Source organism: Pezoporus flaviventris, unplaced genomic scaffold, assembly GCF_033815535.1.
Source record: "Pezoporus flaviventris isolate CSIRO_AGI_PZ_B2104156 unplaced genomic scaffold, CSIRO_AGI_Pfla_v1 ptg000045l, whole genome shotgun sequence".
NCBI lineage: Eukaryota > Metazoa > Chordata > Aves > Psittaciformes > Psittacidae > Pezoporus > Pezoporus flaviventris.
In genome coordinates this window covers 8,123,197-8,149,937 of record NW_026892593.1, presented here as the reverse complement: position 1 = coordinate 8,149,937, position 26,741 = coordinate 8,123,197, and the positions used below count along the sequence as shown (strand labels likewise).

General features: G+C 37.2%; 1 protein-coding gene across 16 annotated transcripts in view; it reads right to left on the bottom strand.

The window, feature by feature from the left end:
- Positions 1-26,741, bottom strand: part of MAGI2 (membrane associated guanylate kinase, WW and PDZ domain containing 2) — a 738,716-nt gene that overhangs the window by 94,474 nt on the left and 617,501 nt on the right. For 15 of the 16 annotated variants that reach the window (XM_061467329.1, XM_061467328.1, XM_061467330.1 and 12 more), the window contains one exon: positions 24,161-24,796. The exons of the other annotated variant lie outside the window; for it this stretch is intronic. In XM_061467329.1, coding sequence (XP_061323313.1) covers positions 24,161-24,796 — 636 coding nt within the window. The remainder of the gene's footprint in view (positions 1-24,160; positions 24,797-26,741) is intronic. 16 annotated transcript variants of the gene reach the window in all.

Genomic DNA, 26,741 nt, shown 5'->3' with positions numbered 1-26,741 from the left:
ACACAGCATGAAATTATGTTAAGAACACTAATGAATATAGGATGCCACAGAAGCAGAAGATCCAAATCAAGATTTAAAAAAAAGTATTGGATATCCACGTGTGTACAAAAGTATGATAGAAACTAAAATATCTGAAGGTAACAAACTTTGGAACTAATATTAAAATCCATTCTTCAGATTTAAATTCAGTTATTAGATCAAGACTTTCATATAAGATAAGATGGTCTCTCACCTATGTCAAAGACTAGGTGCTAGACTAAATATATGAAGGCCTAGTTCCATTAAGCAAAACCAATCTTATACCTTTCATGTATTTCATGGCAATTTTAATGGTGCCTCATGTAACAATAGTATTCTCAGCTGAACTAAACATCCTTTTTCCCAAACTAAACAAACACACCTTTAGACAATGTAGGACATTACGAGTTACTGTGAGACTGGTTATGGATAATTACTGTGAACCAAACATGTCCAGAATTATCACTGGTATTTAAATACACACAACTGTTGCTGCAAATTCAAGAACTTAAGAGTATAACGTACATGCAGTACATTATAAGTGTAACAGAAACTTCACATGAAAAAGCAGAAAAGCAAAATGCACTTTTCTGTGTATTCTGCATGCTCCCTTTAAACTTTCACCTCTAAATATTGTTCTGCATAAGTATGGGCCCAAATCCTCTAGATGTAGAAAACTGAGGCTTGGAAGCTCACCCAAAGAATATATCTTAATAATGTGTATTTAGTGACTACTCAACAATGTTTGCCATTGGCAACCACATCTACAGCTGGCAAACAGAAGCAGTGGACTTTCCCTTAGTTTGACCCCACTTCACCACTCTGTATTTTCCCTTGACTTTCTGGCATTGGTTCGTAACATGCTGTGAGTATTCACCAGAGACAGTGGGATGCCACCTGAATGACAGCTGCCAGCAAACTAGCATCAATTCAGTATTGATTTAGAGGCAAGACTAAAATTGCTCTCCAAGCAGTGCAGCTTTCAACTTCTGACAAGTACTAACACAGTACTGATACTGCTCAAGTTTCCAATCATCTCACATCTAACTAGACACACATACTGGAAAAGCTCTTATAACTTCAGTATCCTGCTTCCAGATTTCCACTTTTCCCTCTCCAAACTCCCAACCTGTTCTGTCGAACTTGTGATGTCTTCTGTAATAACCTGAGTAGCTGAGAATATGATATACACATGCAATAAGCTGAGGTACAGTAACAACCATATGCTTTTTAAAAATCAGAATTACATTTCCTTATACAGCAGTGTTAGAAAAATTATTTTTACATTGTGTTTTAAATTACATTTACCACCTTTGAAAATGAGCTTCCCTGGAAATCAGAGCTGTGATGGTTTCTATGCTGTAACTTTACCAAAAAACACCAATAAGAAAAAACCAGATTTTGCACTCAAATTTATTTGGGGAAAAAAATTGTTTTCTTTTTTTCAGATCAAGGCAAATTCCAGCTTCAGTTTATTGTACTTCTCCTTTTCGATGAAGACATCCTATAATAAAAGATAAATCATATCACACTCATTTTATCTTCTCCTTTCTATATACAAATTTAACCATGCTATTGCCATAAATTATGCTTAATGATTTCATATTTCTTACACTTCAGGCAGTATTTTTTATTGGAAGGTTTAAGTTTTTAAAAGCAGCTTTTCTCAGTGAAAATTCTGAATTTGGTGCATTCCATAATATCAATAATTCAAAACCAGCCTTTGGTTATCGATCTGCTTCCATGTGGATGCTTTTTGCTACATTTCCATTTCCCTTCTTCTCTTTTGTATTGATTCCTGAAAAAGTTCTTAAGACCTGTGAAATTACAAGTAGTTCACATAAGTATTGCTAAACCACAGGAACTTTAATGATATTCCCCTCCGTGGCAGATGTGTTTGTATAATTAAACTGAAGCCCGGGAACAGTGTGATTTCTGCAGTGACAGCGTGTGGTAGTGCTGCAGGGAGGAACTCAACTGCATCAAAGATACAGCCTTTTAATCTAATGTTCAGGGCAACTCAACTGTCTCCACATCACTTGTCACACTGACGGTACAGCAAGTGCTTTGCCCATTAGCTTTCGCTGGGCTTCTTGGGTGCTATAAAAGCCTTGTTGCATATGGCTTCCTGAACAAAGCTATCCCAAGCAATGCACAGACCTTTCTCACGTAGATGCTTGGAAGTCAATGAACAGATGGCTGATGAGCACTCCCAGAGCATTAAGTGACTCCATGGGCATCTTATCAATGTCCATGTGACAACACTTCACTTCAGCAAAAGTTTTCCTTTCCAGAAAAGTTACTGATAAATGTACTATGCTTTTTCTTTCGCTTACTGGGATCTTTGAGATGTCTATCAGTTGCTTATACTGGAGCCTCAGTTCCAGGGGTGTCAAACACCCATTAACTTCAAATGGATGTGATAGTGGAGAACTTCTCTGAGAGTTTAGGCCCATGGTGTACATTGTTAGCAGGATGTATAGAACTGCTTCTTGCCATTCAGTTTATATCTGGCTTTTTCTTCTGTATGATTACCTTTTTTTGAGCTATGCTGATTGTATTAGGTGTACAGAACTCAAACTACAATTGAGCTCACTCATTAAGATGCAAAATGTCCTTTAGCTAAATTCCAAAAATACTGGTGGAAGAGATAATGTAGGGGTTTTGTTATTATTGTTGCTGCATACATAGAAAAAATATATAGCATTAATTAAATTATTCTTCAAATATTTTCCCCTTTTCAGGAAAACAAACCTAAATGATGAGAACAAATAAATTCAATTAATTTATATACTGTAGTAAAGAAAATCTTAAAGGAAATAAAGATTTTAAATAGATAGAAATAATACTTATGAAGGCACGGAGGTGATAAAAAGTTTGAATTGGTCATGTGATACATAGGGATTGGAAATTAGTAGTTCCATTTCTAATAAAGTCAATGATTACCATGTAGCATTTTTCAAAGGTCTGCCTTTTTCAAACAGCTTTAAGTATTGAGCTCTTATTCCAGCAACAATAAAAAGTTGATTTACCTTGAGATAAAGAGTAGCTGTAGAAGATTGGGAGCTCTAGTTCTTCAAGTATAGTTAGCTACTCCTGTTGTCAGCTGTCCTTCAGAGTGATGGTGCCATGCTGTGGAGGATCCATTTGGTCTTTGGTTGGAATGGCACCCGATGCAATGGGTCAAAAATCAACACATGCCACATCAGAGTGAGATTAATGAGCCATCATGTTTGATCAGGCCCATGGCAATACATATGGTTAGACTCAAGAGTCAGTTCTCTTGCAGTAGGATACATACTGACAGCTTGGCAAGTAACTGATGTAGCACTGTACTGCACTGAGATGGAAGGCTGGTTATAGAACTTAATCTGGCTACTGCCATAAAAGACAATTCAAAATTTTCCATAAAAACATTAGCCACAAAGGAGAATTCCCATCCTTTATTGGATGTGGAAGGAAAAATAGGGACAAAGGATGGGATGAGAAACAGGCTGAGGTACTTAATGCTTCCTTTGCCTAGTCTTTAACAGTAACTCCAGTTGTTCTTGGGGTACCCAGCCTCCTGAGCTGGAAGACAAGGACAGGGAGCAGAATGAAGCCCCCATAATCCAAGGGAAAATAGTCAATGCCCTGCTACACCACTTAGACACACACAAGTCTACGGGGCCATATGAGATCCATGCATGAGTACTAAGGGAGCTGGTAGAAGTACTCGCTGAGCCTCTTTCAATCATTCATCAGGGAGGTCGGTCCCAGTTGACTGGAAGTTATCAAATGTGGCACTGAGCTGCAAGAAGGGCTCAAAGGAGTATCTGGACAACTACAGGCCTGTCAGTCTGACCTCAGTGTTGGTGAAGGTTATAGAGCAGATCATCTCAAATGCCATCACACAGCCCATAGGGGACAACTAGGTGATTAGGCCCAGTCAGCATGGCTTTATGAAAGACAGGTCCTGCTTGATTAACCTGATCTCCTATGACAAGATGACCTGCTTAGTGGATGAAGGAAAGGCTGTGGATGCTGTCTACTTAGAATTTAGTAAAGCCTTGGACACCATTTCCCAAAGCATTGTCCTGGAGAAACTGGCTGCTCATGTCTTGGTGGGGTGTACTCCTCACTGGGTTAAAACTTGTCTGGATGGCCAGGCCCAAAGAATGGTGACAAATGGAGTTCAATCCAGCTGCTGGCTGGTCACAAGTGGTGTTCCCCAGCCTCAGTACTGGGGTTGGTTCTGTTTATAATCTTTATCACTGATCTGGATGAGGGCATCGAGGCACCCTCAGTAAGTCTGCTGACAACATCGAGTTGGGCAGGAGTGTTGATCTGCTTGAGGGTAGGAACCTCTGCAGAGAGATCTGGACAGGCTGGATCAATGGACTGTGGAGAATGGTATGAGGTTCAACAAGGCTCAGCGCTGGGTCCTGCACTTGGGCCACAACACCCCCAGGCAACGCTACAGCCTTGGGGAAGAGTGGGTGGAAAGCTGCTTGTAAGAAAAGGTCCTGGTGTGCAGGTAATCAGCCAGATGAACATGAGCCACTGTGTGCCCAGGCAACCAAGAAGGCCAAGAGCATCCTGGCCTGTATCACCAAGTGTGGCCAGCAGTGCCAGGGCAGTGACCATCCCCCTGTACTCAGCACTGGTGAGGCTGCACCTCAAATCCTGTGCTCAGTTCTGGGCCCCTCACTAAAAATAAGATATTGAGGTGCTGGAGCAGGTCCAGAGAAGGGCAACAAAGCTGATGAAGGGTCTGGAGCACAAATGTGATGAGAGCGCCTGAGGGAACTGAGAAACTGGATAAGAGGAGGCTCAGGGGGGAAGTTACCGCTCTCTACAACTGCCTGACAGGAGGTTGTAGAGAGGTGGGGGTTGGTCTCTTCTCCCAAGTAACAAGACAAGAGGAAATGGCCTCCAGTTGCACCAGGCGAGGTTTAGTTTAGGGTTGTCAAGCACTGGAAGGGGCTGCCCAGGGAAGTGATGGAGTCACCACTCTGGAGGTGTTTAAAAGACGTGTAGATGTGGCTCTTAGGGACATGGTTTAGTGTTGGACTTGGCAGTACTGGCTTAGCAGTGGGACTTATGATCTTAAAGGTATTTTCCAACATAAATGGCTCTATGATTCTAACTCTATAGAACTGATACAAAAGCTTAACTGACTGTGAGATCAGGTACTAAATCAATATTCAGCTTTTTATACAAAGTAGCATTTTTTTGTTCAGTTCATGAAGTTTCACTGAACTAGGAATGTTTTTTCAATAATATTCAGATCTTCACAAATAATGAGAAAAAGGATAACTATTCAAAGTCACGAATGACAGAAGTACTTGATGTTCAAGCTGGGACTCTCACTGGTCACCTGTGTCTATAACTATTTCCTCTAAAAATAGACTAAAGAATCTCAAGGTACCATTAAGTTTTCACTTTCATGAATAGTAAAGAGTTAGCAAGCATTCAGCCATCAGAAAAGGTCAGAAGCTAGCATAGTAATGAGTTAATTTACATTCTAATGGACATACAGCTATTTATTTTGCTTGGCTGCTACAGCACTGTGAATTGCTTATCAGTCAGAGATTTAAAATAATTTATGAAACTAGTAAAATCCCAACAAACTAAATACTATCTCCTTCTGATTAATCTGAATGTGAAGCAGAGAAATTCTGGATCATGGAAAAATTAGTGCAGAGGCAAACGCAACATTGTCAGTGACAGGTTGTGATGCTTAAATGTACCAGAGTTGTGAAAAATAATACAAATCTCTGCAAGAATTTCTGGAAATAAGAAATAGATTTTTGGAGCAAGTAGCTTTGAATGTGGTTAACAAGAGTAAATTATGTTCCACAGACAAAGTTTGATACTAAACAAGTATAAAATGTCTCACTGGGTGACACTTTTATGTGAACTTTCTTCTCTTTTCTGGCACCTGTTACCAGAACAGCGATACAATGCTGAAGATTTATTTCCTTGTTGATAGCAAGCCCTATTATCTGAAGGACAACTACGACTCAGAACAGAGAAAATGCTGCTGCAGTGCAACTCAGAACAGCTTCTACTCTGACAACTTGACGAGTAAAAAAAGATACGGAATGGAGAAAGACCCTCATCTCTTGCCTTTTATTTCAGAAGTTAGTAGTAAAAGTTCAAATCCTTAGGTCCATAGCCTGGTTTATGTTTTGCAATTGCAAGTAGTACCGGATAAACTGAGGTCTATAATATGTATTTTAAGTAAACACTAACCCAATTAGCAAAAGCAAACACATGATGAGTGGAGAAAGAGATCTCAGTTTGCTCACAGGTAGTGAACTCTACCAACACCTGGAAAAGGTCAGGGTTATTTTTCTGTACAGACAGAAAAAGAGCCTTTTGTTTGGCAGAAGGAAATTTTCCCTGAAGAATCTCCAGTTTTGTTCATGTGTGTTGCCCAATGACTGCTGCTAAAATCAGTGTCAGTAGTTTATGTATTCAGACTAGGGGTTACAATCTATACTAGAACTGCTCTAATACAGCAAGAACTAGTAATGCAAGTCATGTACCATCTTGGGTAAACATATTGTTGCACACAACTCCCCCTGAGCAGAGCAGGCACAGCAAGGGGAAAAGACTGGTATATGTCACACACACACCAAATCAGCAACATAATTTAGAACACAAATTGAGTCTTCAGAGTCCTGACAGCTCATAACTGTTGCTTCTAGAAGGGCCTGCAAGTGTTGCCATTCCCATAAAGACTCTGTATGCTTGCTAAGTACATGTCTGACAACTCAGCCTGGCTTTACTGAAAGCTAATTTAAGCTTCAAAACTAACTTTTAAGGAATACTGCATCATATTTTCAGAACTCTCGCAGCCAGAAAGTCTGACTAGCTAAGCCAGTGTTTAGGATCTGCTCTCATATAAGCTTTTATACTTTGTAAGCACATTAGAGAAATCTCAGTTTACATTATGGCATGTCACTTTGATGAAGGCCAAGGCACGTTCCCAGTATTTTTGTTAAACTGTAGATGAAGCATAAGTTGTTTGTACACAGTGTCCTAAAGTCCTTTTCATGAAAACGCATTCACAAGTCTTCAGCAAGCGTGGGGGAAAATATGCAATAATAAATCCATTCCTTCACTTATTTGTAAGCTTTGTATTAAGCCATAGATGAAAGGGGTCATCAGATATTTATAGATATAGATATATTGATATCTATGCTGCCAGTTCCTCCTCTTCTGAATTCATTTCATCCATGCTGTCTCTCAGCTACCTGCTTCCTTAGGTGACTGCTCCTGAACTCTAACAGACTTCTCCTCTTTGTTCCCAGGATTTCTCCCTCTGTGCCCTGATCTTGATTTGAAAACCAGCTAATCTTATCCCTGGAATAGTGACCAAAAAAATCCTTAATAAAAGAATAAAAGCCAATATATATCCTTGGTGTCCATGACTATTTCTGAATGGGAAACTTTGCAATGCAATACTCCACTCTAGTGAGAGGCAGAAAAACAGCACATTGGCAGTAGCGGTGAACCATGCAACTGAGGTAGAAAGCTGAGAACTGAGTCTAGAAAGATTTTGGCTGGAAAACTGTCCGAACTCTCTTGTTTGTACTCAATTGTTTTCCAGCTATCAACTCAGCTGCATCACAATCTAGTGTTTTTTTGGGTTGGGATATATATATCCTCATGGTGTTGCCAGCTGTGACAAAGGACCTATAGCTGGAAGATGAGGTAAAATACAAGGTAGAAAACCCTATGGCAGATATAACACAGAATCTATGGGAGACTTTAGAGCTTCAGTTGTCGTTCTGGCCAATCTTGAATGTCCCACTATGCCACTCCAGTGAAGATTTCTTGATACACAATGCATCTCACATGGTCCTGAATGTCTGTTAGTGAGCTGAGTCTCACTCCTACTGATTTCCTTGAGGCTTGGGAGCACTGGACAGAAGTTCATCATAAATCAACAAGTTATATTTAGTAATATACATACAGAGACTGGAGAACCTCCTGGTTTCACCTGCCTACCTTTCTGTCATTATTAAATTACACTGTAGTAACTTCAGAATTTTATGTTTAATATGCATTAAGCTGTCAGCATGGTTCTGAATTTTATTGATTTGCCTTTTAAATCTATTACAATGGGAAGTGTCAGGAGCTCAGGTGTGTTAACAATAATTGGCTCATTTTCATACCACATGGCAGAACTATAAACACTCAAAGGCAACATCATGAAAAGGTAATCATTCCACTTGGCCAAGGTGGTGGAAGCTGGAATAAGCACCAGCATGCTTATTTCATTCTTTGGATCCAAATGTTATTCAAAGTAATAATTTCTTTTCAATTTCCTTCACACCAGCTTAACAGACCAGTTTATTCCTAGTTACAGGGATTCAAGCAGAAGAGAAAGACTGACAAACAGTGGGAGACTGTGAGAGAGAAGACTAACAGAAGAAACAAAACATCACAAGATTCAGGTTTTACATGGTTGAGTCTCAGCTGTGGAAGTATATCCTTTAGTGCAGGAAAGCAGAATATTTGGCAAGGGATGTTAGTAGAAGGCCAATGTCCATGAAGTAATAAAACTGAACAATGAATTACTAAGCCTGCATTTCCCTGCTTGAACCTTTAGGTTCAAACTTCCTTTGCTTTGCACTGCTAAAGATTTGACATGTACCTAGTAGAGATAAACCTCTTTGCTTTCATGTTCCCCATAAGGAGGTCATTCTCATATTCAACTTACTTATCAAGAAGAACAAAGCTGAATTAGTAAAAGCTTTTCAGTGATCTAAATGGTAATGGTTAAAATGATATGAAGTTCAGAAGATTTAGCATGAGACCATAGGAGCCTGAGAGAAAAAAATGAGAGAAATAATGATTGATGGGAATGATACTAATGCAGTACAGAACACTAAAGAGTACAAAGCATGATAAATTGAAGAAAGAGGACCTGGCTTGCAAAAAAAGGTTGAAAAATGTCACATTTTCCTGACTTCCTGAATGGAGATGAGCAATTAACATAAAGAAGGCCTGTGTCCTTAAGTCCAGTTGAGAGAGGCACAGTATTGATATAAATTTTATGATATTTAAATTGTGTGCTGGTCACACAGTCCTGCGTAGTACTTAAAAAAGTTAATGAACAGAACACTAAAAAATGACAAGATAGTTGGGAAGTGATAGGTACTAAATGAATGTATTACAAGGAAAATCAAGAGAAACTCTGAATAGGTAATTTTTTTTCCCTGTGACAGTGCTCTGTCTCTCAGAGGAACATAAATTGATTTTAGACTGTTGAGATCTTGGTGACATGTCTAACATAATGGAAATAACCCCTTAATATTGAGAAAATAGGAACAGTACATAAACATGACAACTTAAATGGAGAAGATTATGGTGCTGACAAGCATGTAGCACCTTGCTGACCTCATAGCTGGCCTAAGCTTTAATATTTCCATTTTTTAGGAAGACTTGCTAAGGTACCTAGCATGTATGCCCCTCCTTTTTTAAATTTAGAATATACTGCGTAGGAAAGCAAACTTGAATGTAGCCTTTGAAACTGTAAAACCTTTTCTTCTTTTTCAGTAGGCCCATATACCTCAGTATGACCTATTATCACAGACAAAACCTATGAATTTATGCTAGAAGACCATAGCTGGCTGAAGGAATCTGGATGAAAGGTACAATTAATCAGTGATTGTCATGAAATTTGATGTGATTTATACTTTTTCCTTGGGGTTCCCCGAGAATACATAAATAAAAAGGCACCAAAGTTAGATCTGTATGCTCTTCATGCAGCCACCATGCAGTTTTACTGGTGCATATTCCCAATCAGCTAGGATGGGAAATAGTTTGTAGGGAAATATGACCATTGTTTTGTTTTGTTTTGTTCTCTTTCTTTGTTTTTAACTCTTGTGAGCTAATTTTAAAAGTATTTCATGTCATGGAGATCAACAAGAAATGATCTATTTCAGAGGGAAGGAAAAGACTGATTCAAATTAGAGCTTAGTGCTTTTCTGATAAAGGGAGTTTTCATTGGTGGATGATGATTCACTAAAGCCATTTTTGTGAAAAGCAGCTGCATTTCCAGAATTTATTGAGCATTTCTTTGGTAAAAAAATAAATCAGAGCTCTGATGAAATTTCTAGTGAAGTTCTAGATAAAATACCTACTGACCATCTAATATTTAGCAGCACCACATAATACTTAGCAAGCACTTCCTGATAACCCGGAGCCCAAAATAATTTATCCTATTGTAAGCAGGCCTTTGTTTTTTATAGCATAAGTAAGTTTTTGATCTATCAGGCAATTGACAGTTACTGTTAATAAGAACTTAAAAAAAACAGTGCGCAAGTAGCTATCACATATTGGTGAATAAAAGTGGGTACCTCTGTGCACAAACACAAGTAATGAATTTTACCCCTTTTCTAGTATGAATGGGTTAGAAAGGCAACTGAATTACAACTTCTACATCAGCATTCTGCAATAGATGCATTTTGATTTAACAAAACAATATGTATCTTGTAACACTGCAGTTCTTTATCTCCCAGACAATAGAGGGGAACAAAAAAACTACCCCAAAACGTGTACGATTAATACTGTTTAGAAACAATGTTTGACCCTCCACCTCCAAGATTTCAGAGACACTGATTTTCTTTCCTAAAATTGTTGGGTTAATTTACAACATTATTTCCAATACATAAAATGAATATTTTCTTATTATATTGCATTCTAAAATACTATTATTTATTTATATTGTCTTTGAGATCTGGGTATATTTCCAAATATAACCTTCATAAATTTAAATAGGAAACGGGAATGTGGTAGCAGTATATTTCTATTTGGGGCTCTTTTTTCTGACTTACAATGGTCCATATTATCTTTGTTTTTTATTATCTTTGTTTTTTTTCACCCCAAATTGTAAAACTGCTGTAATAGGACCTTCCCCTTTTTTAAAAATCTCTGAAATCCCTAGAATTTGTGTAATTTTGTTTCTTCATTACCAACCCATATTTAAATAGACACATATGTCAGAGTTACAGCTCAGGAGAAGCATCATCAGTCCTTAGTTCCAAGTGTTCAAGCCTTTGATCTCCAATGTGCAGAATATGCCAACATATTGGTAAAAAAATTACTTTTTATTTTGTAGCAATGTAGCTGACTTTGGAGATGTCTATACGGAGTCTAGGCAGATCTAGCTTAAATCTTTGGCTAACCTGGGATTCCATCTCAGGTGGGAATAAAGCACCAAACCAAAGACTTTTTTATACATATAAGCCTAGGGTATATATTCATATATGTATACCCCAGGCTTTATTATAACAAAACATACATACATTTTCAAACATAGAAAAGGTAAAATTATTAGCTGGAGAATATAGAAGCAAAAGGGTTTTGGAACAGCTTGCCCTGCTCACTATATCCTACCTTACAGATCTTTGTTTCCAGTGAAATCACCGACTTCTTGAGTTACAACCCCTGTATACTCCCTGCCAGTCCCCAGATTTTCACCCCATTCCCTCTGAGGCCTATATGTCTGCCCATTGCTCTTCTAATCCCATTCTTGAATGAGGCTGCAGATCTCCAGCTCTCTGATCTGAGTTTTCTCAGATCCCACAGCCACTGGAAACGTCTCGTCTTCACTGCAGGAGGACCTGTCTGACCCAGGTATTTCTCAGAGGAAGGAAGTTAACATACATACTTGGAAGAAGCCAAATAGATCCTCTCCATCAGATTGCTGTTGTCAACTTGACACAGAGGATGGTTGTAACTGTTTTAAGTAAACAGATTCTCATGTTAACCATTAATGTTTTTCAAGCAGTTTAATAGTTAGTAGACTCTGGTACCCAGAGTCCTGTAGGTCAGGGACTTTGTTTTCTCTCTGCTGAAAAAACGGATGATCCTACAACATGACTTCTTAGAGAGCTCTTTATGTTACCTAAACCATTTTTTTCAGGGTCCCTAATTCTTTACTATCTGGTTTCTACCCTTTCAGACCACTTTTCCCAAGCCATCTCTTTTTCTTCCATTTCTATAAGCTTTTAATGAATGACTGCTTGAATGATTCCACATAGGAAATAAATTCTGAAATTATATGCTTATTTGTCTATACAGGAAATAAGGCATATTATAGAAGCTGTGTATTAAGGAAACATTTTTATACATGGATAATTAGCCATTAGTTTTGCTAATGAGGAACTGTCCTAGAGAAATCCTGTTACAAAAAATGCTACAAACTTCAAATATAAGACTTCTGCAAGAGCCTTGATCTTTGCATAGCATATGGAAGTAATACCTTTGAAGTAATTGTGAGAAATTGGAGAAAAGATGGAAGAACAAATGAAATTAAGAAGCAGTGAAAAACGATCTGGAACAGGGTCTCATTGACTTTGTTAACATTCATAATAAATGCAATAAAATAATTTACCAATGGCACCTTACTGAGAAAACAGATAAACAATAAGTTTTATTTTAAGAACTTGTTCTAAATTTGCTTTTTTCACTGTGATGTTATGCTCAGCTGATTATCAATAATAATTCAAAAGCACTTTGGAAAGTTTGGGCTGTATTTTTTGCTCTGGTTCAGGAACTAATTAAAACTGCATAAAAAATGCTTCCTGCTTTCCAATGTTTAATTTACTAAGTATTCCACATTCCACTCTTTATTAGTAATGTGTCATCTGTCAAATTATATGGACCAATCTCTCTCTCACATGCAAACTTTACCAGTATTGATTTTATGTTTTCTACAAGATCTTCATAAAAAGTGTAATATAGACAAAAGCCAAGAACTTATCCTAGAGGAAGCTCATAAAAAATAAGTTCTCTCACTGATTTCCTACTTATAATTATGTTAAAAGATCAATTAGTTAACTATTTTTTCAATTTAATGCAAGCCATACTAATTATACTTGTTTCCATTTTTAAATGAATGGGGCTGTTTAATGTAAAGTCTTCCATAAGTCTGTTATATAAAAACAATGAAATTTTATAATCAAACATGTAATATTAATAAAATATATTTAATATGAAATTATCTATTTTCTGCAAGCACACATTTATAAGTTCATTTTTATAAAGAAACCCAGATTACTTTCTAAGGTAGAATAAATGGGATTCCAGTTTGGCTATAGTGCACAAGACAGATTCAAACCTCTGTGATAACACAGTGCTTTGTTTGGGTTTTTTTAATAACTTCAGTTGTTCTATATTTGCCTCTGGTTTGTGGGCAGGACTCATCTCACCCACCCTTATCTGGTTGGCTGGTCAGCGAAGCTAAGGTCCTAAGCCGGACTTCTCAGTCACCAGTGCAGCATGATGGGCAAACGCAGAGAACAAGCTCCTTAAGCAATGACTGAATAAAATTATGTAAGTCCTCCTCTTTGTGTGCCTATTTCCCAGAACTGACTGCAGGGGTAACTATTTTGTCTGGTGTAGACTAGAAATTAAATTTGGGTTCATCTGACCAAGCATGAGTAGAAATTTAAATATGAAAATTTGGTAGGTGAATTTATAAAAACTTTTATAATCAACAGGGAAGAATAGGCTCTTTTAGGGAACAGCTGATTTCAGCTTTTTACTGACTGGCATCATAGAGATGCATGTTTTCCTCATCATACAGGGATCCCAGCTTGCTGCCTAGCTCAGATAAGGAAGGATGCCCTGCAGCTGTCTGCACAGGATCCCTGATAACAACAGCTTAGGTAAACATGGCTGTACGGTTGCAAGGCAAGCCTGGCAAGATAGTCTGAAGCATGTAGCATATAAACCAGTTTCAGTTTCTTTGCCTTTAAGTACCTATACAGAAATGTACATTCACAATTATCATGATTGTTTAAAAAGGGCCATTTTGACTGAAACTGTATATAGCTGGTTCTTCTTTTAATACAGTGCATCCTAATGTGCTTCTATTAAGAGCTTGACAAAATTGGTATATGATGAATAAGTTACAAGATAAACTTCTTGCTTAAGTAAGATTAACCTTAGTAGAAATATTGTAGTTGATGTTCATGTAGTGAATGTTAGCTGGATCAGACTATCTAGCTGTTCCTATTTTAGAGCTAACCCCACAGCCATTGATATCTCTTGGGAATACTTGTGACATAAATAAACACTGCATTATTTTTCAGTTATAGTGTGAGAATACTTTGCTGTGTATGTGATCTCAATGAACACATCTGGCAAACTGAAATCAAAAAAGCATGTCATCATCCTTCCCGTTTGCATTGGTTTCTAAAGAACTGTCAAAAATAAAGAACTGCATATTTGTTTTAAATATATATTTAATATCATGGAAAAAGGAGACAAGATCAAATAACTTCTCTTTCTCTCTGAGAACTATTGTGGGAAAAGGGTGCAGGTGGTGATTTATTACATTCAATCAGAGACCCTCTCTTTTAGCACCTTGGGCACCCAAATATGAGAAAGAAGGTGAACCACAGAATAATGTGTTTAGACTGGGACAGTTGGAGTTCATCTTGTCCAACCTCCTGCTCAAAGCGAAGCTAAGTTCAAACACTGGGCTGACATTCAAGAACAACAGCTTCTCTGAATTGCTCAAATGAAGCAAAATGGAGCCAGAATGACAAGCAATAAACTGTACAAAGACTGAGGAAAGACCTGGGCAAAACATGGGAAAAGCTATTGAAGAAGGGCAGAAATTGGATGGAGATGACTGTCTTTGGCTCTACCACATTGCTTGGCTCTCACTGGCCACAGATCAAAGGCCTGTGGGCTTTTCATTTCTTCAGACTTCTTTTGGCACTGCTCTAGGACCTCCCATCCTTCATTTTGGTTACGCATTTGAATTACTCTGCCAGAATTTTTCCATCTTCTTTTAGCAATTCCTGACAGTTCCTGAGAAAACTACATGTTAAATAGCGTAAGGCTTAAGACTTATGCAAAAAAAGCAGCTGGGTCTTCTGATACACTATCCCACTAGGATTATATTTACAAAATAAAAGGGAACAAGATTCTTCACTGGTCATTCCTTTTTTTTTTTTTTTTTTTTTTTTCTTAAGGAACAGATTAAGGTATCTTCTGCACTACCTCAGAGATATGATAGTGTCTATACAGCAGTAGAGAGACACTGCTTGGCCCCAGGTGCCTAAATAATCACATTTTTTGAGAACAAGTAGTTCAAAACACAGAAATTATTGCACACAGGTGGTAAGAAAAAGATGCTGATTTTGTACTGATAAATGTCATCAACATCATTTATCCTTTTAAAATATTAGCAAACTTTCTGCTAGGGAAAAACAACTCAGTTTAGAATTGGAAATTAATTGATAAAATTAATTTAAAGACCATTAAAATAATTTCTCATTCAAAGTTTTGAAGCCTCTGCTTTTATTTCAGCATGTAGAGGCTAATTATCACAGGATCTGTAGTGCTTTATCTAGAATATTATGAAAGGCAATAACAAATGCTTATAAAAATATTCTAAGTCATCCATTAAATATAATTTGTACCTAACTGAAATACATATTAAAGATAAGGTGACCCTAGGAATGTGTGCTCAGAAAGCTTGCCTTCATTTAGCTCTTGGTGATAAAAAGTACAAAATAAATAAAAGTCAAGATTTTTCTTGATTACCGACAGGAACACTGCACAGTACGTTTCTTATACACTGAAATACTGTTCCAAGTCATGACAAATTTAGCTTTGGAAAGCAACTTATTTCTTTTTGAAATCTGTTTTGACACACTTGGGAGTCATCTTTTAGAGTTTGTGCCTGACAGTTTTGGCTTCCATGTCCTTTTTTCATACTGTAATCTGAAGGTGACACAGCAAAAGTTTGTGTATCCTGGTCTTGGCTTTGATTGTGCTTGAATTACGAGTCATGCAAAGGCTTCCTGAGAAGGGCAGTGTTTTATTTAATAAATGTATGCTGTTGGTTTACAGAAAGAAGTTGAGCATTACTCATATGGGGCAAGCAGAGCCATCGGTAAAGTCTTCCTTCCCCTTTTCAGGAATGCGAAAGAAAATTGCTTAAAGAATTGTACAGGGATAAATACCCCATCTAGAATACTAATTTAATTTCAGCTTTTTTTACTGTATAGGCATACTGTAGGAGCCAAGAGAGTTCTGTGGCTTCTGTAAGTGGTTTAGCAAGTGCCTGAAAATCACACCTTCCCATCTCCCCAGTTCTGTGTCTCATGTCTGCAGCACAATAGATAATGTACTCACTTGTTTCATAGTGTATTAGCTTACTTTATTACTAGAAAATATTGCACTATATTACAAATCACCACATCACAAAGTCTACACAAATGTGCTTTGACAACAGACTTGGAAACCCCACAAATGTTGTTTAATAGGATGTTACATTATACTGAACCAACAGAAACATTGTTCAACACACTTAGACTAATTTAGACATGCCTCAGTACACAAGCACAGGTTGTATGGTACTTCTTTAGAGTCCAGCTCTGTTGTTCTCCCTTCTTGGGCTGAGATCTCCCAGATCTCCTCTGAGGAATGCTATATTATATATTATATACACTTAGAGCCTAGACTATAGGAAATTAGATGAAAAATTAGTTTCTTCAGTTTACCGTAGTAGGCTCTCCCATGTACCATGCTTGGGAGGTACTTGGCTTCGAAAGATGTCATTTTTCACTAAGAGACCGAGATAACTTGGTTAGGTTTCTGATAATACTGCTTGCAAGAACAGAGGAGAAACTTCTCCGGCCTGACCAGATTCTAAAGTAGACAAGCCAGCATGTCTGCTTTCTCAAACAAACTGTTCTTCAGTTAGTATTAATTCATTCACTAATATTAGTAAGACTGAAATCAATCTGCAGTGATGCCAGTAGAGCTTTTAGGTTCTAGCACTGACATGGGCTGCAGCTACCAGACACAAACATACCGCACTCTTCAACAGATACAAGTAGTTCCTGCAGTTCTGCACAAATATCAGGTGCATAAAAAGCCTCTATGTAGAGCTAATAATTATAATGTTGGACTGCTTACTGTATGTAGCCTCCTCCTGAGCATAAGAATGGCAAAACAGCTATTGGAGAAATGGTAGTCACCTCTTTATGACATGCAATGATGAGAATCTTTGTCTACACACTCTTATTTCTTTTTGCTAAAAGGTCTTCAAAAGGGACCTATTTCTCCAGTGTACAAACTAACTCCTCTTAATGTCAAGAGTTAGACACATACATCCCTAGGAGAAGTGTCCCCATAAGTTTTAAAGGAAGCACTTTTCAAATTTCATACAGACCATATGGCAGGGGGGTTGGAACTTAATGATCTTAATATCCCTTCCAACCCTAACCATTCTGTGATTCTGTGATATAAGCCTACATTAGAAAACAGTTTCACCAATAAAAAAAGTACTTTTGAAACAAAATGCTTGCTAAGAGTCATTAAAAACCTTCTATGAAATATATGTAAAAAAGATTTATCTAATGCTTTGCAAAATTATCCACAGATGTACCACACCATGCACAAACATTAATAAGAAAGACTATAATGCTACCACTTTGAAATGCACTGCAATTAATACTACTTCCACTAATACAGTGTAATAGCTACTAACTATTATTGATGTCTATTTTCTCAGGAATCCATACTCATTAAGGAGGTCTATGGTTTTTTTTATCTTTTATTCAGAAATATGGAAGCAACTGCACACTGTTTCATTGCTAATCAGAGCTATACAAGAAAAGATATGAAAGTCTCATTAGTGTGAATTTTACGATAGTTGGTATACTACTAGAACTCCCTCTGTTCAAATTTGTCATTTCCTGTGATACTGAGAAGTTACCATTTCTCTTACTAACAAGGTTTAGATGAAAACCTTCCTAAACTAGGCTATATATATGGAACTTATTTTTTAGTTTAGCTGCTATAACATACAAAATATTTATTAAAACAGATTTTATACCAGATGACTACAATAAATGCTTAGAAAATACTTCAATTTAATCTGAAGTATAAAACAGTCCCAATATGTAGGACAGAAAGGATATCAGCAATTTGAAGATTACTAAGACAGTATATATCTCATAGCTAAAAATGTGACACTCTGTAAGGTGAGAAGACATGCCCTGTAGAAATTAATCTGGAAAGCGGTGCTTTCAGGAGTTATGTTAATATAACAGTGGTATTTCTTGCATGGTAGCAGTATTTTCTAAGTCTTTCAGGGATTTTATTTCTGGAATTAACACAGGAAAGAAAACTGCCACTCTCAAAAGGCTCTTATGAGACTCTCGCACAAAATACTGATTTCTCTGTAGGAAGGCACAAGTGTTCAAGGCTGGGCAGGGGGAAAAGGGCAAACATTTAATATTAAAGTCAACAAAGTGGACAATGCAGCATGACTCATGATATTTTTGATAATTAAACATTTTTTGGCATTATCAGCTATGAGCAGCAACAAAAATGAGCAAAAAGATGAAACACCTGAAAAGCCAGCACGAGAAGTACATGTTTACAGAGAATCAGGCTGAAGAAATTTTTATATCATCTAAAAGCTCATAGTTTTGAGATGGAAAGGAGAAAGGTCAGCTATGAACCTTTGTTTTCCAACAGTTTTAAAGCAGACAGACCCAAGAGAAAGACAGAACTTCATAGAGAGATGTCAAGGAAAAATGGTGTAGTAAATCAGAAAGAGAAAAATGAAAAAGGATGTTTTAGCTGCATGTTGGACAGAAGTTTATATCATTGACTTCTATGTATCAATGTTTCACATGGTTCACTTCAAAATGGGTCAGTGGTTCACTCCTAGGTTCACATGCACATTCCCTTTGTGGGATCAAATATCACTTAAACTCACAAACAAAAGATATATGGGGCATTTAAGAAGACAGCAGGGCTAAAAATGCGTATGTTGCCAAACGGCTCTAAGTGCTTCTCAATGTTAGAATACTCTTAAGAAATGGGAGAAAAGGAGTGAGGACCAAATGTACAGGTGAAATAACTATCTAGAGAGGAGAAAGTATGTCAGGAAGCAGGAGAACTACCAGACCTTGTTATCTCCCAATATCTTTTGTCAGAGACAAAGAAACATGCTTTCATGAACAAAGTAGGCATGAACAGACAGCTATTAATTCAGACTACCCATAAGAAGCAATTAAACCAAGAATGGGTTCCTTTAGGAAGCAACTGGAAGGAAAGAATTCACCAGTGACTCAGGGATGTAAAACAGTAGAGACAGTAGGATGACAGAAAAATTCTGTAAGTTCCAAATAAAAAACCTACACCATTCTCCTACCAACTTAATTTAACCCCTCAGTGCTGTTGACTAGAAAGTCCTCAACTGGGGATGAGCAAGCCATGAGATACTGGGTCTCCAGTTTGCACCAGGTACACTCCATTTTGAATGAAAACCTCTGGAGATGTCAGTGGTGGGCTGAGGTCATGGAATCAGAACTGCCCAGGCCAGACTAGTGTTAGCAGAGTGATGGTGCTCCCTGCAGCTTTATCTTGTGCAGCTTTCTCAAGGGAGAGTACAACTGGAAGAAAAAGAAGTATGAGCTTTCCTGACCAGAGGAATTGAAAGACATCTTATAGCAAGCCTGGACATAAAAAAATGTCCATGGTAGAAAGATAAAACTGAGATTAATCTGTGGATAGGGCACTGAGGATGTAGTATTCCTTAAATTGAAGCCTGCTCATTTTGAAGGGCTAGGTCTATTCAGTAGAAAATGCAAAGATGTTTTTTGTGCGATTTCTGGCCATTTTGGAAATTGCTGATGCTTAAAGTGGTGCACTGGTCCCTGGTAGCAGCCTTAAGTCAGAAACTTCTACTGGGGTTTACACAAAATCTGAGAAAAATCCTTAGCCTTCCTTTTATTCTCACAGTTTACATCTACAAAGTTAAATTCTCCTCATCTTGATTGTTTATGAATTGTGTGTGGCCCATGCTGTCCACTGTATTGTGTCAGGGTGAAACTAGCTGCTGGCTTATTTCAGTCCCATGACAAGAGTGGGCTAACAATTAACCACTATGGACAGTGTGTCAGTTCTCTGGCTCCATTTTGTACTAACAGTCTCACTTTTGCAAAGCCTGGATTTTATCATTATGAAACAGCTGTCTGATATAGGAACATTGTCAGGCTTCCAGTTTTTGCATTTAGTTTTAATGTTTCCGTCACATCACTCGTTTAGGAGTTGCCATAGCTCCATGAATCAGTCCTGGGTTGTCTTCAGATTTCCTTAACACCAGTATTTCAGACACAGTCTTAACAGATCTGTATTTGAATGTGTCAGTTCTTTTTTAGACAGGAACACTTCTGGGGCTAGGCTGCTGTCTATAGGCTCAAATATTTCAAAGGTACTTTCCAAAAGAGATGGCATATGTCAGGTGCTTGGTTAGCTCATTTAGTAGCGCATGCCCAAACCAATTTTTGATGTCCTAATAGTGAATATGTTGCTCTACATAAATTTAGTATGTACTAATTCAACCACTTTGTGCTGGTTTTCAGTAGTTCTGGACTAAAGCAGAATTTCTCCTCTATCCACATTAGGAAAGACTGATTTTTCAGAGCTCTTCAACACTATTTCATCAGCCTATACTCAATGCAGGCTGCTGCAGAAGGTGAGGATGAAGTGTGCAGGCTGAAGCAAATCTGGAAAGGGGTAAATTTACTTGAGCAACAAACACTTTAATATCTTTTTCTTCCTTTTTTTAATAATTCATTTTTCCTTTTTTTGAAGGCAACACTTTTCCACCATCTTTTTTTTTTAATTTTTCTTTTTTTTTTTCAGTATGAACACTTCTGTCAGCTTACAGTAAATGAAAACCATATGGCTGGTCAGCAAAAACAGGTGCAAAGAAACCACACTAAGTAGCACATCTTTGTTTAGCAAAGAACCTGAATAATAAACACAAAGATTGTAAGATCTCTAGCCATACAGTGTCATAGCTGTCATCTAAACAACTGGTGCTTAGTATTTTCTTAGATACAAAATGACATTATTTCCATGATTATTATTTTCTTTTTTAAAGAAGCAGGTACATTACTATTTCTGCTTTAGAAACTTTAAAATTACTTCCTCCAGCTGAAATGTACCCCATGACAAATCTCTGGTATTGGTTCATAGTTTACTTTAGTGGCCTCTTTAAATTTGGGCACTGCCATTCCTCCATCTTTTCCTTCTCCAGCAGACTCTGGCTGTTGACCTCCTAAGCTTGATGGAAAATGGCTTTTTAAATACTGCAGCACGCAATTCTACATACACATGAGAGAGCGTTTTTTCCCATATAGGATGCTTTTTTTTCCCTATAGTTAGAATGTATCTCAGCCAATGTTGATCTGTTTCCTGTTTGCAATGTAAGTAAGATTGATGGATGAAAGAGAAATTAAGTCACAGAAGTGGATTTGACACAGTGAAATATGCAGTTAGGACATATTCACATCTGAAACAGAATACATTACAAGGCAACACAAAACCTTATGCAAAACACAGCCTTCCTCTTCCACAGGCAGGAATACTACTTTGGTCTTATCTTAAAAAATGAGACATTAAAGACAGGAGGCACAGGGTAATGACAGAAAAGAAAGGTATTATTCAAGTGTCATTACACATTAGAGATAATAAAATAACAACTGGATCCATCAGTAATGAGAAAGCATGCCTTGCTTCAATGGTGTCACAGACTAAATATTTTAGGATCATAGCAGCTTTCTCCAAGTACTAGAATTTTGTTTTGTATTCACATTATCTCACATGACCAAATCTTATCATCTGTTTCTTATTCATAACATGTGGGATAGACACATACATCTGAATCCATCCTACTCAATTCCCTTTATAGTCAGTCAAGAAGAATATATACTTCAAGGGTACACCTGGCTTATTGAAATATCCACATAAGAATGACATGAAATGCACACTAGAAAGGCCCATTTCTGCCCAGGAGCTATAAAAGGAGACATGACAACTAGCTATACAGATAGATATTAACTTCATTATTGACGCATATTTGGTCACATGGGTTCCCATTTCCTGTGAATTTATGGGAAAAAAATAAAATACCCACGTTGTCCTCTTAAAACAGTACTCATATTTCTCTCAAGCTGTGATTTAGCCGTCTCATGTAGACTGCATTTTTTTCACTTCTTTTGAAAGTGAAGTTGAGTACACATTTTGTTAAATTTCAGAGTCAAACAGCCTTGCATTAAGGTATACCCTTATTTCTGATACACATAGATTTCTGATAGTAAACTTTACTTTGCTCTGTATCACGCCATTAAATCTAGTCACTCTGTAGTACTCCCAAACAGTTGCTCCAGTATCAGCCATTGTTTTACCTTGAAAAAAACAATCTCTCTTTCTCTTCTTGGCATTCTCTAAAACAATAAATCATCCCCTGCCCCAGATACAGATGGTTAAGAGGATCACACTATCACATTTGGACCTAGGGTATCTATTTGTACCTCTGGCCTGACAGAAGACAAGATGTTGCAAATTTACACTGCTTTTATTGAGGGCTGAGCTCAGTCCAGTATCTATTGTCTGCCACAGTGATATGTAGAAAATAACCACAGCTCAGTAAATGCACCAGAACTTGTTAAACTATCATGTTGATCAACTGGTTTCGATCATGAATCAATGCTCTAAGAAGAATCCTCTTGAGAGAGGGGAATTATCCTCATGAGCTTGAGTATGTTGCTGCTTCAGGGTTCTTTTTTTGCTACTGTCCTGCACTGATTGCTGAAATACCTATTTTGCTGTCTATTATTACACAAGCTTGTTCAACATACTGGATTTCACACTCCACTTCTCTCTGAAGATTGGTGTTCTGAATTGTTTTCTTCTAGAGGGGGATTCACTTACATTTTTCAAAATAAAATCCCATCTTTCAGGGTTACATTAACCCTTCTAATTCCCTTCATACTCTCTTTTGCTATGCAATTCTCCACAATTTGTTAGCATCTTCAGAAGAAAAGAATGTTGCTTATTCCGCTGTTCCAGAATCTTGATGGATGTTAAATAAAACCAGATTTAATGCTAATATAGCTCCTCTGCAACAATTAGCTTTCTCCAAGTTCATACACAACAGTGACACCACTTGGCCTTTACTTATCACTCTTAATTTGGTTTAATTAGAAAGAAATGTCAGATTCTGTCTCTTATAAATCATTCTTTAAATATAGGTACGAAAAATACTTTATTGACTATGTGAATCTACGGATGTTTTAAACACCTTACGCTTATTATTTCTGCAATTTGATAAAAGTTACTATATTCCTTGTTCTAAGGATTTATAGGTTTTCTAATGACAAAAATTTGGCATACACAAACACTAAAGCTTCACTTCCCAACCTCTAATCTTCAGAAGTAAAATATTTAGTATTTTTGTATAGGCTCCTTTTTATTTTTTAATTTGGAAGCACAGAGTAACATGTATAAAGTGACATATGAATGCCTTTAGAGGAACGAAGATCTTAAAGAAATTCAATCATTATTCGGTTCAGGTGATAATAAATCGTGATGGATGCTCATCTCAAGCCACTGAAGAAACTTTTTTGGCTAAAATATTAAAAACTATGAAATTACTTATCACTGTCCAGGTATTAAAATTTCTTCTTCTGTAATTGTTTCCTTACAGATAAATCTTGACCCTCCCCTTCCAGTGGAGCATATTCAAGCCTAATGTGTCAGGCTGGACAGAAAAACTAAGTTGCTAGAAGCTATTATTTTAAAAACAGAGAAAAAACATACTATGGATCTTTGCTGTCAAGAAAGTAACAAACCTGTTGTACCACACCTTTACAGTGAAGGAGGCAAAATAGCTTATTAAAACCAGTAACCTTGTAAAGAGCTCACAGATTGCTCTTTGTTTTACCATAATGAGTCAATATATACAATTATATCTAAAGCTTGCAGCACTGCTTTGGGACAATAAGAGTTTGCTGCAGACACCATACAACTTGCTATGTTGTGAAAGGTCTGGAACTGCTCAAGTTTTACCCTTATAAAGAGGTGGGATCATTGACACTCAAAACACAAAAAGGAATGCACAAGCAGCTTAGATTTTGCCTGGGATACTTAACTGCAGACACATTTTTCCAGAACCAATGGTGTTACCTCCCACAACATAGAAATTAATTTCCAATCTAGCACACAAGGATGTAGTGAGTATATATGTATGCCTTATGGTTTAGAACCTTTTACACACATTTTTGTAATTGTACAGACTTTCCAAACTTACCTCCTCTATGGATAATCAAAGAAGTTTCACTTCCAACAGGACATTCTTTAAGTATATCCACTACTTCTGCATGGCTCAGGTTCTGTACATTCTGCTGGTTGATCTCAACAATGAGGTCACCTTCACACAAACCAGGACATCCCTGAATGTCTAGAATTTGCTTCACCCTCTGTCCTGTAGGACTGTCTGCTATAGTGAAGCCAAAGCCCTGGGCCCCTTTCACAATGGTTAAGGTCATGAGTTCAGCTTGGGTGGCCCCAGAAGAAGCCATTGATACATTATCATCATGGGCAGGTGGTGGGAATGTGCTATCAAGCTGACTATCTGCTGGAATGGATTGCAAGGAGTGTGGTGGTCGATCTGTTACGTCTGGAACAGACTGAGAAGTCCTAGAAATGTACTCCAAATAAGTTTCATAGTTATGTCTTCCATTTACCACTACCGGAGGCCTCTCCATTACTGCAAGGGGTGGCACCATGCTGTTGGCAGGATCTTCAGGATCAAAGGGCAAAGGGTATCCACGACATAGCACCAAGTTGACACTCTGACCAATAGGAACAGACTGGAAGAGTTTGACTACATCTGCGTGAGTATGTCCAAGGACACAAACTTCATTAATATAGACAATGACATCACCTACAAAGAGAAAAAAAAACAGTGACAACTTCAGTTATTGTATATGCAGTGTAATTTTTCTCTTAATCAAATAGTAGTCTACTAAAAAGTAAAATAAATTAGATCAACATACTGATTCAGTATTGGAGACAAAAAAGTAGAGTTTGTCTGCCAGCAAATGTAATTCAAATAAACAATGCCAGTATTATTCCTTTTCTGTGGAAGCTCACAACTGGAAAATTTAGCTGGATCCAGACATACACCTTTTTCTCAATATTTCTTCCCTACATTTTTTTTTGTCTGCTTTCAATGTAGTCCACAGATTACTTTTTTTCTGGAAGATAAAATGCAAGTTTACTTGGAGGGTTGATTGTTAAGAAATACCATTGTTTGGTGAAGAGTAAAAGGAAAAAACGAAGGAAATAATAAGCACTCTTGGACTTAAGAATCAATGACTAGGGGTGCAAGTGCATAAGGAAATACTTTTTGCATTGATCATGGTATTGACAGTTTCCTATTAAATTTCATTACTTTCCATCAGACATCCAGGACTCCTACAGTCATTTCCTATTCTAGGCATAAACTAAACTGTATCTTGCCTATCATAGAGATGTTTAGAGGCATTTTGTTATATCCATGATGGTTCAAGGACAATGACAAGAAAAATTTGTAGGTAGATGTAACAGCTTTTTAGTAGAAAAATCTAGGCAAATGTCTCAAAATCAGTTCAATACTTTTAGCTAAACCACATAGTCAAGTAAAAGATACTATCTTTACCTTCAAGTCTTGTCTCATGTATAGTACAGAGCTACCAGTCATACATAGTATACATACTTAAAGCAGAATACTTTAAGACAACAGGCTATTTATGGGTCTGCAGGTTGCTCATGCACCCACCAATTACTGTTACTGGAAAGTTCAGAAAAAAAGTTTAAGTTCTTTCTTGTTGTCAGAATGGATCTATACAGTTATAGCCACAAATAATTTTCTTTACAGAACTGTTAAGATGCATATTAACATAAAAATGAGTAACCAGTATAAATGATATTCAGAATAGTTTGATGACCCACAGTCAATTTGCATTTTAATAAAAAAGTTTGTATCTTTATAACAAAAGGGAAGGATGTTTGGTTAGAGAACTCCAGAAGTTAAAGTATTTTTCTAAGTGAAGATTGTCTTATCCTACCATCAATTAGGAGGACGTAACTTATACAGACAACACTGAGAGGTGTCTACGAGGTACACAATTCTATAATTGACCTATCATAATGCAACATTTTATAATGGTATGTGAAAATTCAGTAATAAAATGAGAATTAATTTATGGAGGATGAGGTGGTCTGTGTGGAATTGCTTCAAGTGTATTTATGAAATTATGCCTTTTGAGTACTTCAATCAAAAGATCTAATCAAGCGAACTGAGGAAAAAAGAGCATCATCAAGATGCCAGTGCAAGGGCTGTTTCCATGTGACAACAAAAGGCAAAGGCTCTTTCTATGTGAAAATGAAATGGTCATTTCCCACATGATCAGCCTGTCTAATAGTCTGAAGGTAATTAATTGCATATGCACAAATTGTGATTCAGAGAAAGATTCCTTCAGAGGGTGCCTAGGGAAAAAATGTTAAGAGTCTTTGTCTAAAAGCTTGTGAATATTAGTCACAGAAAGCTTAGGAGCTGTTAATATTGTCTTAAATGTGAATCATAAGTTTCAAATTATAAGCAAAAGCAGTAAGGTCACTTCACAGGCACTGCTGATAGAATGCCAGTTTCTCTCTCAAGCAGCTCAGAGTAAAATAGTTTTCAAAAGTCAAGATTTAAAAGACAGAAAGAATGTACTATACTAAATTATCATGGCAATAGCTGCAATTAATTGTGATTTGCTTATGCCGTGGTATAGAAAGATCTTACCTGCGTTCTCCTCCCTGGCTTCCGCATTAGCAGTGAGGTTGACATTGCTCGTAAGAGG